Here is a 22985-nt window from a genome sequence, read left to right on the forward strand (position 1 = left end):
TTAAAATTAATACATTAAAATAGTTGAGTGAACAATCAAATAATGATAGTACTCTAATTTTATGAGCAATAACTGTCTTTTTACGGTTTGTAATGGGAGAGGTTTTGCACGATGATATATTATTATTGTTACCTGTTTTATTGCCATTTCAGAAATTGTGCATTGACGAGAGTAAACTATTTATGGCGGTTTTGAGAACAAAACTTGAAGGTTTGTACAGCAAATAATGCGAGGATCTTGTTACCTGTACCATGTTTTACTATGGTTAAGATGGAGATTCGTTGAGGCGCCCTGGAATGCTGGTTGAATGTGGGATTTCGCAGAACTAATTTTGTAAAAAACTTTACAAATTGCAGAAAAACATAATTAATTGTTTTTGGAATATTTACAAACTGCATCCAATTTACTAGTAAAATGTGGCTTTTTGAATGAACAATTTGAAAATAACTAAAAAATATATACTTCTTCTAACTCAGCAAACTTATTTTGTGGCATCATTTTAATTAAAAATTAATAAAATACTTCGTTTTAACCACTTTTATTTACCAATAAAAGTGGTTAAAACGAAGTATTTTATTAATTTTTAATTAAAAAAAATATATTCAGGTTAAAATAATCAATTTCATCCTTTTTGTATTTGTATCAGTTATTTAGTTTTTTGTGTGTTAATTCCACACAGTAGGCCCCGAGAAAAATCTTTTCCCATAAGCGTCCGCATTCCGAATTTCTACTGATTTATAACATTTTTCTCTTCAATACCTACTTCAAATTTTTAAGTTCCTTAAAAGTACTTGTTGATTTTGAAGATAATTTCTATACATTTGTATGAAAGTCCATAGAAAAAAACGCAAAGAATGCTTCGAAAATTTTTAAAAACACAATTCGTTCTGTTATTTAACGCGTTATTGGTAACATATTAAGTCATCCTACGTAAACCATCTATATTTCCAACAACACAGTTATTTAACTCTTTTAGGGTTCTCAGTCTAAATAATTTATTCAAAAAGAACTCATTGTTACAAACTCATAAAGATCATTTCAATCCTACAATAACATTTCCAAATATAAATAACCGATCAAGATCACGTGGCAACTTAGAAATCCCTAAATTTAAAATGAGCGCCTCTCAACACCATTATATTTATCAAGGTATACAATTTTTCAATGCACTCCCATATAAAAAATTATAAAGCCTTTAAATTACAAATAAAACAACTTCCTGATCAACCAAATAATAATTATAAGTTTTAATTTATTTACAGGTACATATTAGTAGTAATTGATCAAATTCAAATTTTAATAGAACATACTTAGTTTATAATAAACTATTTAATTTCATCATTAAATAACAACAAAAATATTTTTTTATTTTTTTTACTATATCCTCTTGAAATATTATATCAGTATTCGAACCACCAACAGCTTATTGTCGCAATTTATTATGTACCTTCGCTTGCAATATTAGCAGCTCCGTTTAATCCAAATGAATCAAATAACTCCATGTACTTGTACCACCTACTACCTACTTATTAATCGAAATGTAATAATATTATTTTTATTTTACTACTATTCTTAAATTAATGTTAAATGTAAATAAATATATTCTTAAATTTATTTACATTTACTGTGTATCTAATTTAATAAATGCTATTTTAGTATATTTTCACTATCTACACTTTTGTTATTATGCTATATACATTGTGTTTATTTTTTACTATATAAATAAAAACTTTCTTTCTTTTCTTTAACCTATGTAAATTGTAATGGCACTACTCCCCAACTCAAACACGAGAAACGTTTTTCTCTATTGAATTGGGTAGTTACGTTAAAAAGAAAACATTTTTATTGTAATTAATTTTTTTAATATAACATATTTATGTTTTTACATAAAAGAAATATATTTTTAAATAAAAAAAAAAAGTTATGAAAAAGTCACAATGTATCTTTAAATGCAACTTAGTTGAGTGATTTTTTTCTATTGTTTAATGATAAACTAACGTTTATAAGACAATTTTTTTTATGCATAGTACAAATTATTACCAAAAATTATTATCATAACTCGCTTGAAATATCCACACGAAGTGAAAATATCTCCATAGTAAAAATAAATTCCGCCTACGCCGACGGATTGAATATTTAATACCTGTGGCGGCATTTATTTTTACTCGGTAGATATTTTCAGTTTTCACAAATATTTCAAGCGATTAATTATTGCTTATAATAATTTGTTATATTTTTTCTAGCTTAAACGAGTAGTGTTTTTAAATATTTTCATAATATTCGTTCACGATCGTTTTTTTTTATATTAGCGCCTTCCCTCCAACATTCGGATTAACATATATTATCCTCCTTACGATCAATCTTATTCTTTGTATTCGCTTACTGCGGAGCTTTAACTCTACACAGGAGCCCTTAAGCGAAATCTTTTCCTTTAGGTTTATATCATCCTTAGGAATGCTGGAGGAAGGGATTTTCTTAACTATAAATCAGAAAGTTAGAGGGATGTAGCAGAAAAAACTCTCAAACTCGGGAAACTCTTCTTCGAAGACAACACAAGAATTTGCAAGTCCTATTGACATTCCAATATTGAGCTACAGCTAGCATCGAATAAAAGACTTATTTTCCATCCATGGTACGTAAACTAGTTTATTTCATATCTTTATGAAATTTCATTAATAATTTTACTTCTTTGTGAGTCATTATATAATAATAAGCAGGGACGCTTTTACTTATTGTTCACGAATACCAACTAAGCTATTTTCCACATAATTACATTTTATTTTATTATGAATTGAAATAGAAAATAACATATTGTACAATAATATTTCTTTGTCTTGTAATTAAGCGTTCACATTTTCTTGTCGGATAAGCCTGTGAAAGTCTTTACTTTAGCACGATTGATAAATTATTCAGATAAAATATGATAAATGTAGACTACAATACTTACATGTACGGAGTTGCTAACAGATTTTTAGTGGAGAAATAATCATTTTAAAATATCACGGTTTATCAAGCATTATTTTGGCAAATGAATCGAGAAGAATTCGTAACCTATTTCCACTTGAATAATCTCGTGACTGTAAAGAGTTTAAACAAATTGAATTTGAAATATAACGGTCACAAACGTCGGAGTCTCGTCAGCCAAATTACGAAAATGCATTTTATGCAATTTCTGGTCCTAACTGTTTCAACTCGTGTACAAATGTGTAATATTCCTTGCTCTTTGGGTTGAATTTGACAAATCTAACAAACCATCAATTTGCAAACAATTTTCAAACAAACACCACCGTAAAATACTTATCGTCTGATCCCGACAATATGATATGGTGAATCATCATAATCTATTATTATTATTAAATTTTTGCCAGAATACTTGTAATACGAACGTTAAACTGGTGAATCTAAAATACTTTTTTAAATAAGTTCTCTGATGGATAAAAAGTTTTTTTTTAGTTCTCTACTTGATGTAGATTCACTAGTTTCCCGCTTGTATTACGAGATTCCGGACATACAAACCGTATAGTTTTCATGAAATTCGTAGACTACGACGCTATTGAGGCCGTCTCTACGGGGTTTTACATAGTCGTCACAATTTTATATGAATCTGTTGATTTGTTAAAAATTACTGAAAATCAATACCTCTATGACAACTATACAACAATAAAAATGATTAAAACTACTTTCAATAAAATATTGTACAAAAGTCGCCTAGTGAATGTGATGAAATTCTATAGTACGCGAGTGATCATTAGTTCTTGACTGATGCCGATATGAATGCGACGAGATATGTGTGGATGCGGTTTCATATCGATGGGTCCGCCGCGGGCGGGAGTGTCGGTCCGGTGAGTCCAATCCCATGCGGAGTCGGACTCTTCATGTCATATGAACCTCCGGGGATCACGGGGGTGTTTGCAGAGGCGGGCTTCCGGCGGTTTATTCATGCTTTCACTTCACGGTGAAAACTAATAACTTTCATATTAGTGTCCGACCGAAACTATATTTTCAACCGAAACCGAATTTCGGCATCTTTGATAATTAAAAAAAAACTTTCTATGCCCGGAAATTAAGCTTTTTCATTGTTAATAATCGCATAATAATATATAACTAAATTTTAAAAAAGATGTACACATACAAGCATTTGAATGTTGTATTTAAATGCATTTCTTGAAAAAAATACGTTAAGATTAAAATACAATTAAGTTTTTTTTTAATTAGTTACTAATTTATCGTCTAGAAAAATAAAATATGGTGTTCATAAAATTTACAACCGTTTTACATAAAATATTTTAATGGTAAGTTTCTGTTTTTATTAATCTTAAATATAAATAACTTATATCCGTGTGGATCCCTTAGAAACATTTGAAATTGTAGTAATACGTAAAACAGAAATAATTAAAATATGAGCATCGAGCCAACCCCCGTTATTAGAGTCTTATGTAGCCGTTTTCTGATATGACTTACCCAATTGTTTTACATGTGCCAAACTGCCATACGTAAAAAAGCTGACATAACGGACTTATACCTTTGATGTAATTTGGTCTATGACTTATAATATGCATACGCACGAATCATCTCGGGTAAATGTTTACGCTTAATAAGATCAATTCGTTTGAATCGGTGAAACCATAGACTAAATACAACACATCAATGGGTGAAACCTAATAGGTATCTTCTGTTTATCAATGTAATCGGTGAGTTATATTTTCAATGCATCGGCTTAATATGAATCTACAAGTTTTTTTTCTAAACTCGAATATGAGTTTGAAAATGTTTTTTTATGATTTTATTTTATTACAAACCAAAAAAAACAATTAATAAAAATCGATCTATCAAAGAATTTTTTTTAAAGTTTTTCTGTAATAGACATTTCAGTCGACTCTATAATTTATCTTCGAACTATGTTTATTCATAGTGTATTTGTTAGACGAAGCAGAGAAAAAGATTTTTAGTAGGTCGCGATACCATTAAAATATAACAACTACGGTAACACTAACCCGGTGAATTCGATCGTAATCTGTAATCATTAATTACACAAAGCAGCAGAGAAATGTGGCAAACAGGTATAAGCGAAAATAAGGATAGTAAATACAGATTATTCGTACAAATACTGAGATTGAGCTAAAGCTTTAGACAACTCTCAAAAACTTGGGTTGTGTCTTGGTCAAAAGCGACTGGTTTCTGAATGTTCAATCTCAAAAACAAAGCTAGTTTATATTAATTTTAAATATCGCTCTTATGTGAAAATACTTAATAATAGCTAATTTAAAATTATCATTGCTATTATTTTATATATTTTAAACTTTTACAAATAAATCTATTTGTATTTCGTTGTTGTTTTCGTTGGCTATTTGCTTAACAGAATTGAAATAATAACAGAACATGAAAAAATCTTTCACAGAACTTGATAATTAGCTTTGTTATTTGAAGAATTGTTCAAATTCTCTGAAACAACCCGTCCTAAATCTTGGAAGTCGAAATTAACCCACTTTCCGACATCCGATTGAGCTGAAACTTGAGAAGTGGACACGTTATCGAGAACAATGCATTTTATCAACTTTAATGGCAATCTAACGTACACACGCGGGCATATATATGCATTCACTGAAATTCTATAACATCTCATTTAAAAATTTAAGACAAAGGGTTGTAGTTCCTTAAGCGGAGTTCATTTTAGTCAGTCCCTGGGGAGGAAGATCTCAACCAAAAAAAAATAATTAAAAATAAATACATAATGCAAAAGTTTAAAATTGATTATTAAATATTTTTTGGTGTCATGATTTTAATGGATCTAACGCGAACTGATACATCTGGACAAAAAATTACACTAGTTTTTCTTAACAATTACCTAATTATAGGATCCAAAGTTTGTCATAGTTTTGTAATAGCCAACTAAACAATTATTTTCCTTAACTTGTTGGCAACGTTATATTAACCAGAACACAACAGCTAACAACAGATTTGATCTGGGTTCGAAACAGGTAACAGTTGAGAAATACATTTTGTGAATACGAGTCAATAAATGAATTTATAAAATAAACCTACATATCTACGACATTATATCATCATTTGGGATTAATAAAGTAAAGGGTGTATTTTTAAAGGGACAGAACTTTAAAATGAAATAAAATTGGTTTTATTGGATAGATCATTTTTACGCCATTAGTGTTTAAATATGATTTCAAGCATATGGGCACCGCGGCTGGCCCGAATAAATCTGGTCTTATTTTCGATCAGCTGGGGCAATAACAACAATTCCAAGTCATCCATCGTGACTGTTTTATTGATGTAAATTAGCAAATTTGCATATCCCTACAGAAAATAATCTAAATAAAAATCCGTGATTTCAATAATGCGATCATCGAATGTTTCCTTCAATAAAATCGGCTGTCGTTGCTGGAAAAAGTGGTACCGATTCAAAACAAACCCCTTGAAAAAACACCTTTTACAATGTAGTTGAGTTGATGCAACTATTAGGGCGAAAGTTCTAAATTTAGTTTAAGAATCATCGCTCTAAATTAACTTGGTTATGGAAATAAGCAATGCATAGAACACTCAAGTTTGTAGTAGGTAAATGTTCAACTGCAAATTTCGACCATATTTTAGTCTCTGAAGGAAGGTAAGTGCATTTTTTTAACCCTAAAAACTTTGCTTTTAATCAATATAAACGTTGAAATTTTATTCGTAATTTTTAAATTTAACTATCTAAAGTCCCCGGCGTTGCACGGGCTTTGTGCAGAGTTTTTAGAAATTTTATGTAGACAGTGAACTTCTTCTTGTTTTGAAGGTCAATTGTTTCTGGGTTTCAAATTATGGAGATTTATTAAAATTAAATTATTTATTTTTATTTTTATTTATATATCAATTAATAATTTTTAAATTGGAAAATTTCAAAAATTGTCTGGAAGATTGGAGTCGAAATCATACTTAGAAGAGATGAGATATTGAATGGAGTGGAGACTATTTTAGATAAGGCTTTATAGAAGAGAGTATATTTGTTTAGAGAGAGACAGACAAAAAACATGTGATCTACAGTTCCCACCTAAACTGGGAGTCAAGCGCGTGCATTTTAAAGAGATGAGAAGGAACTGTACCAACCAATCTTCATTCGAATAAGTGCGGAAATTTATTTTTTGTAGAAATGGGGGAGTTATTGAAGCACGATTTTGATGGGATAGTACTTTGTATTGGGGCATAGCAGGCTCCCTTGGAATGATTAGAAATAAGCCAGTACCCTGACTAAACATTGCAGGATCTATTTTTGAGGATTGAAAAAATTTCGGATAGGAAAATGTGTCTTAGGAGGGTAACAATATGGTTGGATGCTCCACAATGCCAACGTGACTAGGAACCAAAATTCGAGTTACTGTTTTCCAGAGCTTTGAATAGAGTTAATGAATATTGAATAGTTAAGGAGTATAAAGTGATAATCAAGATAAAGAAGATGACTGGATTTTTAAGTTTTTGGAGGGAACTGTGGTAAACGGTAATTTAACCCTTACTTTTAAGATACACTAAATAACAAAAATTATTTATTGACAAAGTCCTTAGGATTTTTTTATGTTATTCTAATGCGGTTTTCGAAAATTCTATACTGATTACCAACTATCAAATAATTATGTGCGGTTATAACTTATAACTACTCTCAAACTTGACACTTTGCATTTACAGAAATTTGTTGCAGAGGCCCTTTATCGATTATTTATAAGTTGACAAATTAGATACTGTTGGAGTTTCTGACATATAACATACCTTAGACGTAGGTTAACTTAATTTTATATCAAACATTTATTAATCGGTGTACAATATTAAACGTTTAGAGTAGATTTTTAATCTGATGTGCATAAAAAGTTACTTTGCAAAACACCCTAGCACTTTTTTTATATGAGATATCTAAAAAAATACATCGAATATGGCTGTCGAATTTTCGGCAATGTCAAGAAAAAGATACAACCTGAAAAACCTACTTACATTGATATTTTCTCAAATAAATTTAATGTAAAATGAAAAAAGGTAGAAAACCATAGACATTTGAATATTAGTAGACCTGCCCTAAGTGATTAAAAGCGTATTATTCCCCACTCCCCATACCGGTTCCATTGGAGCCGGCTGGGCTCGCGTATGGCTTCCCGTGAATCTTGAGAATGTGACGTCATCATTCTTGTTCGAACTAGCGTCGAGCTATGGTCGAGGCATTTTATGAAATAACACGGCAAAATAGTGGCTTGTGATATGAAAACTTGTAAAAATAGATGTGAAAAAGAGAATAAACCCAATTGTCGTATTACATTCCATATGTAAGCATCATTTTAAGCTTATTCACGTCGTATAATATATGAATCAGTTGTAAAAACATATACTATCACATCGAGCCAACATTGGTCGAATGTAGCGATTCTCAAGTGTGCGCATCGTTGTTACTGGGAAGTAAATTATGAACACTTATAAAAGTGTCTTAACTAAATACGTAAACAAAATATTCGACTCTGAAAATGCAACCGAATTTTTTTGCCGAATTTGGACTTCGCAAATTTGTTCATAACGTGGCGAGTAATTTGCGCTCCCATGTAAAAATGTCTATTCATTCAAAAGCAGATTTTACTTTTAAGAACTAAATGGTGATATTATAATGCGAGATGCCTATATACTGTCAGATTGATTTATTGACGAATCACAGTCAGCTTTACCCCCTTCGTTCTTCAACAGTTGATTTTACCCCTCATCTTTAATTTCTAGTCTATATATTCATATGTCTGTGTAGAAAACCTAAAATGAAAAATATATTTTTTAAATTAAATATGTTTATCCATTCCATGTTAAAGGTTTGAAATATATTTTTAATTAAAACCAATAATGTATTTTATTAAATTATTATTTTTTTATGAAAGATTAAAAGAACGATCTGATGAAAACTACTTAATCATTTTCAAAGGTTTATATTTGACTGATCGTAGCGAAGTCCTATTTCGACACAATCACTTTGCATTTCGTTAGTCTATTAATTTATTTTTGTTGCCTGTTTCGTGACTGGTCAACCCTGCGAAGATGGTCGAAATGTTTGATAATACCTTTTTATTCTGTGCCTGCTGCGAGCTGTAAATTCACATTCCGTTAATATACTGTTCGTTTAATAGTTTATATACTGATACTAGCGCAGACAAGCGAAAAATGACGATATATTATAATATAATATATTTGCGTCAGGATCGCTGCCTATCAAAAAAAATATTGCTAATTTTACAATATGTTGTATGTTGTGTTTGACAAATAGATAATTATTAGAGGTGGGCAGAAATTCAGCTTTCGGATGAACACCGTTAGTAAACTTAAATAATATCAGTGTCTTAAATAAGTCATCATTAGTTCTATCAATTTTTAATAGAATTAGATCTATTATTAGATCAATGTAAATCAAAATTACGCCCTTCAAACGTAGAATTAGTATTATAAATATATATTTAAATAAAATATTTTTTTGGTACCTACTTGCTACCAATCAATCGCTTTTCTGTTACGGCTTATATTTAACAGTCTCAATTTTGAAAATTATTATATTACGTAAACGTAAATAATTTTAATTACATTATGCAAGAATATTTGACAAATCACAAATAACTAAAATTAGTAGATATATATATATATTGTTTTTCATTAACTCTTCACAGAAGGCCCTGAGGAAAATAATTTACCTTAGGGCCTATGTCATATCTGGGTACACTGTGTGGAGAGTCTTTTTGAGGAGGGGAAGGAGTGAACATGGGTCTTAAAGATACCCATGTTGTAGGAGGGAGGAAACAGAGAAGCCGGAAATCATTCCACAGCTGAGCTGTTGGACTCAAGAGTAGTAGAAGCTTCCCGTTCTCATGTGACAAATGTCAACCGTGTACGTATGTTGGGCGCGCGTTTGAGATACCCATAAAGAGATATACACATTGACATATTTTAATGTGAGCACTCATTCTAGTGGGACAATTGTATTCCCAATTTAGTAATTAAATGAGGCTAAATAAAGGAAGTGAAGAGGGGAAGAAGTCGGTATAAAGGAAGGTTGGCTATCCAGATCTGGTCACTAAACACGGCTAAAACTATTTCATGAAAGTTTTCGATTCTGATTGGTGTTTTTTCACCAGGGCTATACTGAGAGTATCTACCACTCCAGAACTGCTTTGTTATCTTAGAAAACCAAAACCACGATATATATATATGATTACTGTGTATTTTGGCTTTTTTCCTTGTGTATTGCGCTGAGTGACATGCCCCGAGCGCGAGTCAAAGCAATCCCGGCTTTCCGGCATATGTAAATTAGGGTTATTAGTATTGCTGTTATTTTGATTAGTCCAATTTATTGATTAACTGTTGGGTGCCTCATTCATATTCCTGGAGATCGGAGACGCGTGCGGCGGAAGGATAATTGGCGCTAGAGGGAGATGTGGACAACCAGCTTGAAATTTGAAATGGCAAAAGATGCGATTATTATTAATGGATTTAGGTAGGTAATGCACCTAACAAATTCTGAGTAAGAACTTATATTTTTATTTTGGTGTGTAAAAAAATAATTGGTATTTATTCGTTGCCTTTATCTTTACCTTGAATGATGGTCATTTTTTAAATTTGTCTGAACACTATCCAAGACAACATAATAAATTGTACACTGATATAGTAGAAACTGTGGTAAAAGAAGCACAGGCTATGAGGGTATCCAAATTTATAATCTCCTTACTGATTACCTGAAAACGGACAGTCGAATAAATAAATTTAAAAAACAACGGTCCAATCTTAAGTGAAGAAAATTACAATGTCAACTTTTTTTTTTTTTTATAGTGAATACCTCACAAGAGTCCCAACTGCTCCCGTCTGGAGCCAGTGAGACTATGGCATCCCCAATTGGGGGATGTTGTGAGGCTGAAGGTAAGTGGGGAAGGGAAAGAGGAAGGTGGGGAAGTACCTGGCTATTCAGATCTAGTCACTAAACACGGCTAAAGCCATTTGGAGCAACGTTTCAATTCTGAATGGTGGTCTTACACCAGGGCGATACTGATAGTATCTTCCACTCTGGAACGTGCCGCAAATATACTATATATTATATATTATTTTAATTAATTAATTGTGAAATAACACAAATTAATCAAATAAAATTTATTTGCGCACGCCGGGCTCGAACCCGCGACCTTCGGAATGGCAGTCCAATGCGTTACCACTGGACTATGCCGGCCGTCAACGCTAACGTAGAATAACTGTTAAAATATGATGTATTATTGACCGGTCGGTGGCCGAGTTGACATCGCGCTTGGGTCCCACTCAGGCGTAGTGTGTTCAATTCCTCGGCTGGATAAGTCCTCCATCACAACACAAGCAATATTTTCAGCTTATTGTGGTGGTAGTAGGAGATTTTCACATAATGTCAGGTTATTCGTAACCCGGGAATGTTTATTTTTCTTTTTAAATTAAAAAAAATATAATCTTTCCTATTTTAAATCCGGGTTAAATCATCCCCATAGGAAAAACTTAACCCTTCCACACACTTTTCCACAAATGATCATCTAGTCAATCAACATTATGTAAGTTCATTATACAGATAAGCAAAATAAATACAAAACAATACAAGAACAACACGTCAACTCACCAGAGATCAAATGGGAAAATAATTCACCGACTCCAGATATTTTCATATCAGAGTGTTCGGTTCGGTAGAACTCCAAACAGGGCCTATAAATCGTACTGATCCCTCAACATAAATATTTGAAAAATCTTTTGTTATCCTACATGTATTCAAAATGACTGATTTTCGCATTTTAAATATAATTTTTTTGATAGATCTAATACGCCTAAATTTTTAATGAGAGAGCTAGGTGTAATGCCAGTAGCCGAAATAACAAATGGTTATGTAAAATTATTTTTGTTGTGTGTTTTAATATTGTATAGCTGTATTTATGTAGTTTTAAATTAAATTATTCATATTTCTTTTACAAAATTTTAATAAATAAAATAATAAATCACTCTTATTCATCTATTTTGGCGACCTCCAAAAAATAATTCCAAATTAGGTACCGTATTTGGTATCATAATATGACTTCCACAAAACCAACTTTTCGGTGTTCATTTACAAAAATCAATATCGTCTTTCAGAAATAAAAACAGAAATGGTTACTGATTCAAAACAAATAACCTAAATTGTACAGTTGGCTTTTCAAATAATAATACATTGTGACTGGCAACATAATAAACCTCTTCAATGTTCAACACGCGAATGCTGGTTCGACCTGTGCCAATTTACCTTTCGTTTCCTATACAGATATCCTCACTTCACTGTTGTAGTTTATAGCTCGTAGCTACCAGATTCTGCGTACATTCACTACATTAGCCGGTACATTCAGCTGGTACGCCGGTATCAGCCTGCTCTGCTCGGAGCACGTGTCTTGAATTAAATAGTCAAATTATAAACAAATAATTTCAGCTCGTTTCCTTGGTGGATACAACATTTAATCAAGCTTAATTATTATGCATTAACCTAATTTTTAATGCGAAGGCTACACAAGTGTCCCACGCTTAGGGGAAGTGGGACTATGACACACTAATTGAAGATTGATGTAAGGCAAAAGAAAATAGTCGGGGAAGAGAAAGTTTAAGGCGACACAATAATCTAATAAAGAGGTTTGCTCGAAGCTCTCTTTTTAATTAATTCCGACGACTTTTTAACTATAATAACAAATTTTTTCAGACCGATACCTATGAAAGTCAGTTATTTATATTCAAGATTAATAAAAACATTACCTTACCATTTTATTTTTGTAGACGGTGAATTAGTAACTTTTAAGTGTTTCTAAATGAGTAACTCTCTACTCATTTAGAAATAACTGAGATTTTAGTAATGCGTTCATCAGAAATAATTTAAATAAACCCCACGGAAGGTAGAATTTTCCGAGCCTACTAAGACAAATTCGACAGACAATATGCCGGGCCGCTAGCATAATATGTTTTATCACTTACATCGATATGATTCCCGCTTTATTTAGAGTATTTTCTGGGTCAAATAGATCCATCCAATATCCCCCAATATTTTTGTAGACACCTTCTTCACTTAAGATTCAGACTTTATTTTAGCAAATTGTTTGGTATTAAAATTCCAAGCCATTCAAATGTAGTTAATAATACTCGTAGATTGATCTCACATTTAAAACAGAAAGCCAAGCGTATCGAACAACTTATAATACGTATGCTACGGTACGACTCAAATATTTGAGTAATTTCCTACTGAATTTCTAATTGACGTCCATAACGATCTATTTTTTCTCCGTTTACGTTCTTTTCCAAATCATATTATTGTTATTTTCTCAATTTTGTTCATATCATTGATAACGACAATACATTATCCAAATATCCTCTTTTGGAAGAGTTGCACCGATGCCTCAGCGATCTCATTTCTAGAGCAATCAGTTTTAACTGCATCTTATTACTGCCAGAACCATGCATCATTGCCTTAAATCAGGATTTGTATCAATACTTCAATATGGACAGCTAGCCTTGCTACCACAATCAGTTGTCCTTCAATGGCGCATACGTTATAAACTCGTACGTTGTTTAAACACTCGCAAGCCTCAGGGGTAAAAAATCTACTAAATGTGGTGATGATTTGCTACATACGTGCAAAGTGCCTTAGTAATTATCAGTAGTAATTAAATACACGGTGTCCAGACACTCGTAGTACAAGCGGGAAACTGGTGAATCTAAATCTAAGAGTAGAAATTATAAATTATTATAAATTTTAAATTATTATTTCTTATTCATAAGTATCATTGAATCGCTGACAGCCCTGAATTCTTAATGCCAAATTGCGATGCCTACTCAGCTATTCCAAGTACAATTAATTTTGCTTAATTAATACACATATTGTTTGTTCAGTAGGTATGTGAAATTGAAAAATTATGCGACGAAGAATAAATTAACAACAATGTAATTAACAACTATGCAGGGCGTGGTCTTGAGTGAGGCCCATTGAAGTTGGGCCCATCAGCGCTCACTCAGGAGTGGCGTTTGGTGCTGGTAGGCTGCAGTCACCAACGTGTTGGCGGAGGCCACTAGCCGCATCCTGGCTCCAATGACCCGGTGTCTCATCAGGCCGGCAAATCCATTCAGTCCTAGTTCCGTGAACATTGTCGATGCGCTGCTGTATCTTAGGTATCCACATATCATTCTACAGGCGTCATTATATTGAAATCGGAGTCGTTCCATCGAGCAAGTTCGGTAGTGACACCATTTCTCACACGTATACAGGCCAGTACAGAATGCCATGAACAGTATTTTTTAACAGTATTGCTGCATTTGCAGAATCTGCGGGCAATCATATTAGATACTATTTATAATGTATAATATTTATATTTTTAATGATTTTCTATTTTCCGATTACATCTCTGACTAGATAGTCAACAATTCATGAATTCCTCAATTAATTATTTTTTCGATTACTGACTCTGTATGGTCAACAATTCACGAATATTATGAACACCATTTCGCTTTCTTTTTTTAAAATTGATGACTCCAGATGGTCAATGATCTGCATAATATCCTGACCACCAGAGTTTTTACAACAAACTTATAGATTATTGCGAATTGCTGACTGGATGGTTAATAACCTCTAGTCCTTCGTGTTCCTCAACCAGTGCTGCATAGAGGGTCAACAATCTGCTAATCCCGTTGTTTTTGAAAATATCCTTTCCACTATTTCCGACTGGATGGTCAGCAATTTATGAATTCTGCCTCATAAAGACAATTCTCCTTTGTGCTATCGATGACTGGATTTTTATTTATTGAGTTTATTTATATTGTATGTTACTTACATTAACCAATATATACATGGTGACATTTTATTGTTTTTAATATTATATTTTTACAGTAAGCAAAACATTTTTTAAATACATTCACTATTATTCGATTATTCAGACTTTCTATTATACGATTATACATGTTTAGTATTCTGTACATTAAGCGTTTCTGTGACAATTTTTTTTTATCATAAACAGCAATCTAATTATGTTTACGTTTTAGGTTTCATAATTTTTAATGTTTTTATTAAATGATTATTTAATCCATAAAATATTTTGGTATTTGGTTATAACTTTGTGTATGAAAATAAACACAAAATATAGCAGTTTCTTTTATTGGAATCCAATTAAACTCTTCTCTCATTGGATTACTTTTTGCATATTTGCCTTTCCTTGCTGCAGGTACATCTCATAGCTCTGTTTTGGATAATTTCTAGTTTTTTAGGTTTCCTTCATTGACCAATTATAATTTCGTAGGTCTTGAATGGTCACCACAAGGCTGATCCGGCGTGTTTACCACAGAACTGAACTGAATGGTCATCAATCTGCTAATCTTGCGTGTTTACGACCATCAGTTCTGTCTGGATCATAATCTGCTCATTCTGCGTGTTTGCGATTATCGGTGATGAATAGACGAGACAATCTGCAAATCCTGCATGTTTATAACCATCGTTCGATCTGATTGTCAACAACCTATTAATATCAATTGTTTGCGACTATCAGTTATAAGTAGATGGTTAACAATCTGCTCACCCCGCGTGTTTGCGACTATCAGTGTTGACTAGAAGGTCAACATTCTACAAATCCGGCGTACTTGCGATACTCAGTTATGTCTGGATTGTTAAAAATCTGTTAATACCGCGTGTTTGCGACCATCAGTGCTGACTGGATGGTTAACAATCTGCTAATCTCGCGTGTTTACGACCATCCCTGTTGCAGGTTTCCGGACTCCAAGTTGGCGCGCCTGTTCAACGGCAGCACCCCTATCGTGCTGGACTCGCTCAAGCAGCATTACTTCATCGACCGTGACGGAGGCATGTTCCGACACATTCTCAATTTCATGCGCAACTCTCGCGTGCTCATCCCCGAAAAGTTCTCCGACATCGACTTGCTGCTAGAAGAGGCTCGCTTTTTTGAACTGCAACGTGAGTATAAAAATTAATATAAAATGGGCTTTGAAGTTTACAAAAAAATACATGAAGGTTGGTATCAACTTTTTTTACCTTTGAAAACACAAAAACTCTTACGTGTAACACAAAGCTTATTTGCTACAAATTCTATGTAACCCTACCCTCTTTTATACCAAAAATTTATCTTTCCTCGTATCAAATCCCTTTCCCATAATTCCACGTATTAATTTAATATTAAAGGTTATTGACTATGAACTATTTAAAAGGGTTTTGAAGCTACAGAATCAACAACAAAAAACCAACGTTAAAAGAAAATTTCTTGTAAATTGTGATATTTGATAATGATGGTCAAAATATTTATGTAATATTTATACTCTGACCTTATCTGACCTTACATAATCTAAATTCATTAACATAACTTTTTTAAGCTTTCCGGAGAAATTTAAAATAATATGTTTTAGTAGCTAGGACCTACAAAAGCTTTTGAAAAAACATATTTTGATTGCTAATTGCTTGTTGTTTCTTTCGTATTGTAACAATTTATCGTTTTCTTTTGATGATTTACTCAATTCTCAATATACAACAATATTGTCAGTATACATATAACCTTGGACTTTAAAATAATATCACATTATAAATAATCGGCTTCTAAAATGTGTGCAAAAAGTTTGGTAGGAACTTTAGAAAATATCCAGAAAATTTGTAACTAAAATGTTCTATTACATCATTAGGCTGTCATTATATCAACATAAATGATTAATGCGATAAATGTTATTATTTCTATGCGGTGAAAGATTTTATTGATAACATGTATGCAGTATCGCGGTTATTGTTTGCAATGCTATATTATAAAATGATTTAATGAGTTGCGATTTTGCGAGACTTTGCTGTAACGACTTATAATGCTAATGAAATACCTGTATAATATTGAATAACTTTAATCTAACCATGTTTTAATGTGATTATATTTTATGCTTGTTTTCTGAGTCGTTTTGCGCTTCCTTCTCCTCCAAAGTCAACTTTTCGTACAGCTTTGTAGTGTCTTCAACTTCTGCCCTGATGATGGATACTGTTATGGTACGTATACATTTGCGAACTTAAACGCGAACTGAGCCACGAATTACGGAAAAGGAACGAATCAACTGTACGATGCGTTTCGCGGCGTTTCACGCTATTTGCGGTTGCTTCGTTCCTTTTCCATAAGTTCGGCTCGCGTATGTATGAGGAGCATAAGGCTGTCAAAAAGGTTGGCTTAAGAAGGAGGAGCAATCCTTAAATGACTAGGGGTCCTCCAAAATCAAGCACCATAATTCTATTGGCTGTGAACATATATTACATATTTGATCCAATGTTTCGTAGTTCCTTGCAAAGTCCATAGCGTCTGGCCTGATGATGAACACTGCAAAGATGTCCAAAACGTTGGTTCAAGGGAAATGAAGTAAAGCATGCCTCAAACCCCAAAAGATCTCAAAAGTAAAGCAAATTAATGTTTCATTATATTGCTACTATAATAATAACGACAAGCGAAACAATATAATAACATGTTTGCAATTTGAATATGTTTACCATGTTAACTCGGAATTCCGCGGAAATACCATATAATAATGCTTTGTTTATTCATTGCTGGTATATGAAGGAAATTGTACGTGTGATCGGATTTTGATCATTACTTTATGTGTGATGGGATGATATTAGGATTATTGGATGTGTGATGTGTGATGATTGGCGAATTACCAGTAATTGTGACATATGAAGGAAATTGTATGTGTGATGGGATTTTGATAATTATTTTATGTGTGATGATATTAAGATTATTAGATGTGTGATTTGCGATATGTGGACGATGATTGGCGCATTTCCAGTAATTGTGACATATGATATATGAAGGAAATTGTATGTGTGATGGGATTTTGACCATTATTTTATATGTGATGGAATGATATTAAGATTATTAGATGTATGATGTGCGATATGTGATGATTGGCCCATTAACAGTAATTGTGACATATGACATATGAAGGAAATTGTACGTGTGATCGGATTTTGATCATTATTTTATTTGTTATGGGATGATATTAGGATTATTGGAAGTGCGATGTGTGATGATTGGCGAATTACCAGTAATTGTGACATATGATATATGAAGGAAATTGTATGTTTGATGGGATTTTGATAATTATTTTATGTGTGATGATATTAAGATTATTAGATGTGTGATTTGCGATATGTGATGATTGGCGCATTTCCAGTAATTGTGACATATGATATATGAAGGAAATTGTATGTGTGACGGGATTTTGACCATTATTTTATATGTGATGGAATGATATTAAGATTAATAAAATAAAATACTTTTTTGTTTTAAAACCACGATATTTATTAATTTAAGAACCGACCGGTTTCGCTTTACTTAAGCATCATCAGGGTACAAATTAATACTGTATATATATATTAAATATGTCAAACCACAAAGTGATTGCTTTCTACAATGATATTAAGATTATTAGATGTGTGATATGTGATGATTGGCGCATTAACAGTAATTGTGACATATGATATATGAATGAAATTGTACGTGAGATCGGATTTTGATTATTATTTTATGTGTGATGGGATGATATTAGGATTATTGGATGTGTGATTATTGGCGAATTACCAGTAATTGTGACATATGAAGGAAATTTAATGTGTGATGGGTTTTTGATAATTATTTTATGTGTGATGATATTAAGATTATTAGATGTGTGATTTGCGATATGTGATGATTGGCGCATTTCCAGTAATTGTTACATATGATATATGAAGGAACTTGTATGTGTGATGGGATTTTGACTATTATTTTATATGTGATGGGAGTATATTAAGATTATTAGATGTATTTTGTGTGATGATAGGCGCATTAACAGTAATTGTGACAGCATCGCTAGAAGTTGATAATGGAATGAGCTCTCTGCATTAACCCTATTTCAATATTATCATTTGAATTATAGGTATTCATTCTATGTAACTAAAATATAATATTCTTATGCACCTTAAACCAGTCCATGAGAGAAAAAGTTTTTTACTTTGCAGCGGAGCTCTTAACGGCAGGACCACATGTTTATAAAAGTGAACATATGAACAGTTAAACATGTTTACCTTCGAAAGCGAGCATTACCCGTCCCAATAAACTGGAATTTCTAAATTTATTGCGTATAAATTATTGTTTTATTATTAAATAGAGAACTAGTGAAGACCCATGAAAAATAACGGGATATTTTAGAGGCTAAAAATAGTTACAAAAAAAATAGTTTTTCTCATATTCAATTTACAAAAAAAAAGATTTTTTCTTTTATTCAATTTACACAAAAAAAGAGTTTAATAATAAAGTTTGCCGTGTAATTGTTATTATTATGCGTGCCAGCTGTTTCGCCTTCGGAAGGCATTATAAAACTATGGTGAAGCCGCTTACAGACAATACATTTATATTATTTCCATATTCGTACTTATAATGGAAAACAAATTGATTTCATTTTTACTACCTATGCCATTATTTATTTATCATATTAATGGTTATTAATAATTACCCTTTAATAACCATTAATATTTATCGATATTTTACTCGAAAATCAAATATGGCATGGGTAATAAAAAAAACATATGGAAATAATATTAATGAATCATTTGTAAGCACAGAGCTATACAATTAGGGGCGCTATTGTGTACTAATATCTGGTCGAAACGTGTTCCACTAATAGAACTCGATAAGCGGTGCGCGTAGACCAGATTCGGTCATTTTTGAGAGAGCGTTCGGAGCGTTGGAGGTCAGTTGGAGGTATAAAAGTAAAATCTGTTTTTTCACTTCATGTCTCATATAAATATAATACATGTCTTTAAGCGGGATCACCACAGTTTGATAGTTTTCAGAGGACAACACAAATAAAAATAATTATAAAACAGAACTAAATAATAAAGTAAATTGAATACTAATTTTATTGAGCATGTAAAAGATACACTTCAAATTAAAATGTAGTTCTACAAATTAAACTTGATAACAATAAAAAAAATCTAAATAGTACATCTAAAATGAGTCGCCTGGAGATGACGTTTTCTTCTTTGCAACTGAATTCGTAATGCAAATACTTATATTTAACAGAACAGTGAACAATGCAAGATAATAAATACAAACATTTGGAATTGGCATTAAAAAGCTCACGTTTAATGGGAATCCTTTTGGTTCCAACATACTCAAACTTCTTTACAGATTGCGTGTTGGAAAAAAAAATAATATAATTCTAATATAAAGGGAGGCTGTAGAGAGTATAGCGTAGTCTGTACGCCGAGAGTGGTGGTTGGTTAGCAGGAATGGCCGGGAGTGACTTTACCCAATCTTGTAGTTGCCAGGGGCTAAAATAAATAAGAGCGGGCCGCTCGGCGCTAGGGCCCGAGGCGGGCCCCGTGGGCTCGTCGCAGGGCTCCCCAACAAAGGGTCGCGTCACAGAATACCTTTCTACAGTTTTAATCATCCGCAGGTTTGAGAATGAACAGGGTATTTCTGATGGTGGTTAGAAAAAATGTCACGGATCAAGGATTTCAAACGATTACCGAAATATTATAATATATATGTATATATATATATATATATTTTACACAATAATGATACTTTTTGTTTTGTCAACTGTATCTGTTTAGCCATTGTTGAAAATGCATTGTTGCATGCACGGCTGATGTAAGGGTAAAGAAACACACTAAAAAGCTTATAGGGTTTTAGCGTGTGGATTAACGGTGTATGAAGTCGTTGACGATCACGATTACGACCACGATGACGATCACGATGACGATCATATACATGACACGATCATGTGAATCAAAATTTGAGTCGGGTCATACAAAGACTGTATGATTGTGAGTGTAACAAAAAGTGATTCCTAGACAGATCTATCCCCGGGGGAAACGGTGTGATGGTTAGTTAGTTAGTCAGTTAAAATGAAATAGAATATTGTTTTGACAAAAATTCTGTTGGAAGTATGTTTTTGAAAGTAAAAACCTGTAAAAGGTGATATCTGGGGTCAAGAAATTAGAAAAGCTTCCGTTTATAAAATTTTGGAGAAAAAATTGTAAAACATAATTCCGAATAATGAAACCAAACCGTTCTCTTGATATTTAATTGAAAACATAAATTAGTTTGGGGTACCGACCCACATACTCGTACGTTAAATACTTTTACTGGAAGAAAAAAATGTATTCTATAAAGCTGAAATCTGATATTCTGAAATTGTAAAAAATTACAAATAGCGTCATGAAATGTATACAGCCTTTTCTGTCTGGAATTTACCCATTGAATATCGTCTTTTCCATGATGGTCAATGAAATTCTACAATATCTATAATGTTAAAAAATTAGGTGTCATAGGTAGGTACTCCTCGATCAGAACTTCGCAATTGCGTAATACATAAAAAAAATTTAATGAGTTGAATTTCTGACGAAGCCATATAATACAGCGAAAATACCGTATTTGGAAATCGATATAGAAGCATTAATGACGTTTTTTCCAAATTTGTAAAGTCGCTGTAGGAATTTGTACAATGAAGAAAATAAATAGTTGAATATTCGTAGCACGATATTTTATCTACAATGCGTTCAAGGAACTTCAGGGAAGCAAGGTGCCTGCGATTTTTAAGAAGAAGTGGAGAGTAAATATTTTGCTAAAAATTGTACTTATCACTCAATATTGTTTTCATAACACTTGTGATACGTACGCCGTTAGATTTAAATTAACAAAAAACTTAATTGTGAAAATGTTTAATAGACGATTTTCTTGCAGCAATGATTCAACAGCTGGAAATAATGAGGGAGCGTCTGCACCCTACTGACGGCATTTCGCAGGCGCACGAGTGCGTGTCGCTGCACATGAGCCCTGACCTGGGCGAGCGCATCATGCTCTCCGGGGATCGCAACACCCTGAACACCGTGTTTCCGGAGGCAGGCCAGGTCATGGACACCAGGCCCGACGTGTCTTGGAACCAGGGAGACCCACGCAACGTCGTCCGATTCCCGCTCAACGGGTACTGCAAGCTGGACTCCGTGGAGGTAGTTGTTGCTTGTTACCATTTTGTTACCATTTAGTTCCCATCGTTTTACCATTTTGTTACCATTTTATTACAACGTTGTTATCAGATTGTTCCCATTTTATCACATCCCCAGCGTCACTTCTTTTCTGTGATGCCGAGTTATAGAATTCAAGACTTAACCGGTGAAACCAGGATTCTCTTTCTCTCGGAAAATAACGATATTGTTGGTCGATGGATGAAGCAGTCACTGTCATTGTGATGCACAATTGCATACAGGGAAATGACATATTCGAGGACTGGTTCAAACGAAAGATTAGTATTAGTTTCAAGATTATGGTAATAAATGGCTGAGCCTTAACCCCACTTTTTATCCACCATTATTCTCCCACCATAAGAAGAAGAAGATTCTAATTTAGTATGATGCTATTTATTATTTGTCGAAATGTTTCAGATTACATTCCTAATGTTTCTTAAAACAGTTAAAAATGTTTTGTTAACTAGGTACCTACGATGAGATTATCAACAGGCTGCAGTGATCATTTGTTTCACTGTTTTTTGTTGCAATGTATAATGAGTTTTTCTTCTATTTAGGTTATTACTCGTCTCCTGAATCACGGATTTGACCTCATCGCCTCTTGCGGCGGAGGAGTCGAAGGACAGCAATTCTCCGAGTTCCTCTTCATAAAGAAGACATACCCGGCCCTTACCGGCTGAATACATACGCATCACTCTCGTTGCTAGACATCATCTTCTAGCAGGCTCTACGGTCCATACATTCAAAACTAATCTTATCACTTTCGGCGAATATCAACATCAGCAGTATCAACATCAATACCAACGATTTTGATGACTTTAGAAGCTGGTCTCAGACCAATACTCATTAATTATGCAATAAATACGTTTTTAAGATCACTTTTGAACGTATGGACGTTACATATTTCTCCCTATTTTGTCCAAATTTACATTATGGCGTCCAAAATGGAGCCATT

At 32.9% G+C, this 22985-nt stretch overlaps 1 protein-coding gene across 1 annotated transcript in view; it reads left to right on the forward strand.

The window, feature by feature from the left end:
* twz (BTB/POZ domain-containing protein twz) overlaps positions 1 to 22710 on the forward strand; it is a 154704-nt gene extending 131994 nt beyond the window's left edge. Inside the window, exons 6-8 of the mRNA XM_089645697.1 lie at positions 15756 to 15961; positions 21750 to 22015; positions 22588 to 22710. Coding sequence (XP_089501823.1) covers positions 15756 to 15961; positions 21750 to 22015; positions 22588 to 22710 — 595 coding nt within the window. The remainder of the gene's footprint in view (positions 1 to 15755; positions 15962 to 21749; positions 22016 to 22587) is intronic.
* The last annotated feature ends 275 nt before the right edge of the window (positions 22711 to 22985 follow it).

This window comes from Hesperophylax consimilis, chromosome 23 (genome assembly GCF_061612785.1).
Source record: "Hesperophylax consimilis isolate HC1 chromosome 23, BYU_Hcon_1.0, whole genome shotgun sequence".
Taxonomy (NCBI): domain Eukaryota; kingdom Metazoa; phylum Arthropoda; class Insecta; order Trichoptera; family Limnephilidae; genus Hesperophylax; species Hesperophylax consimilis.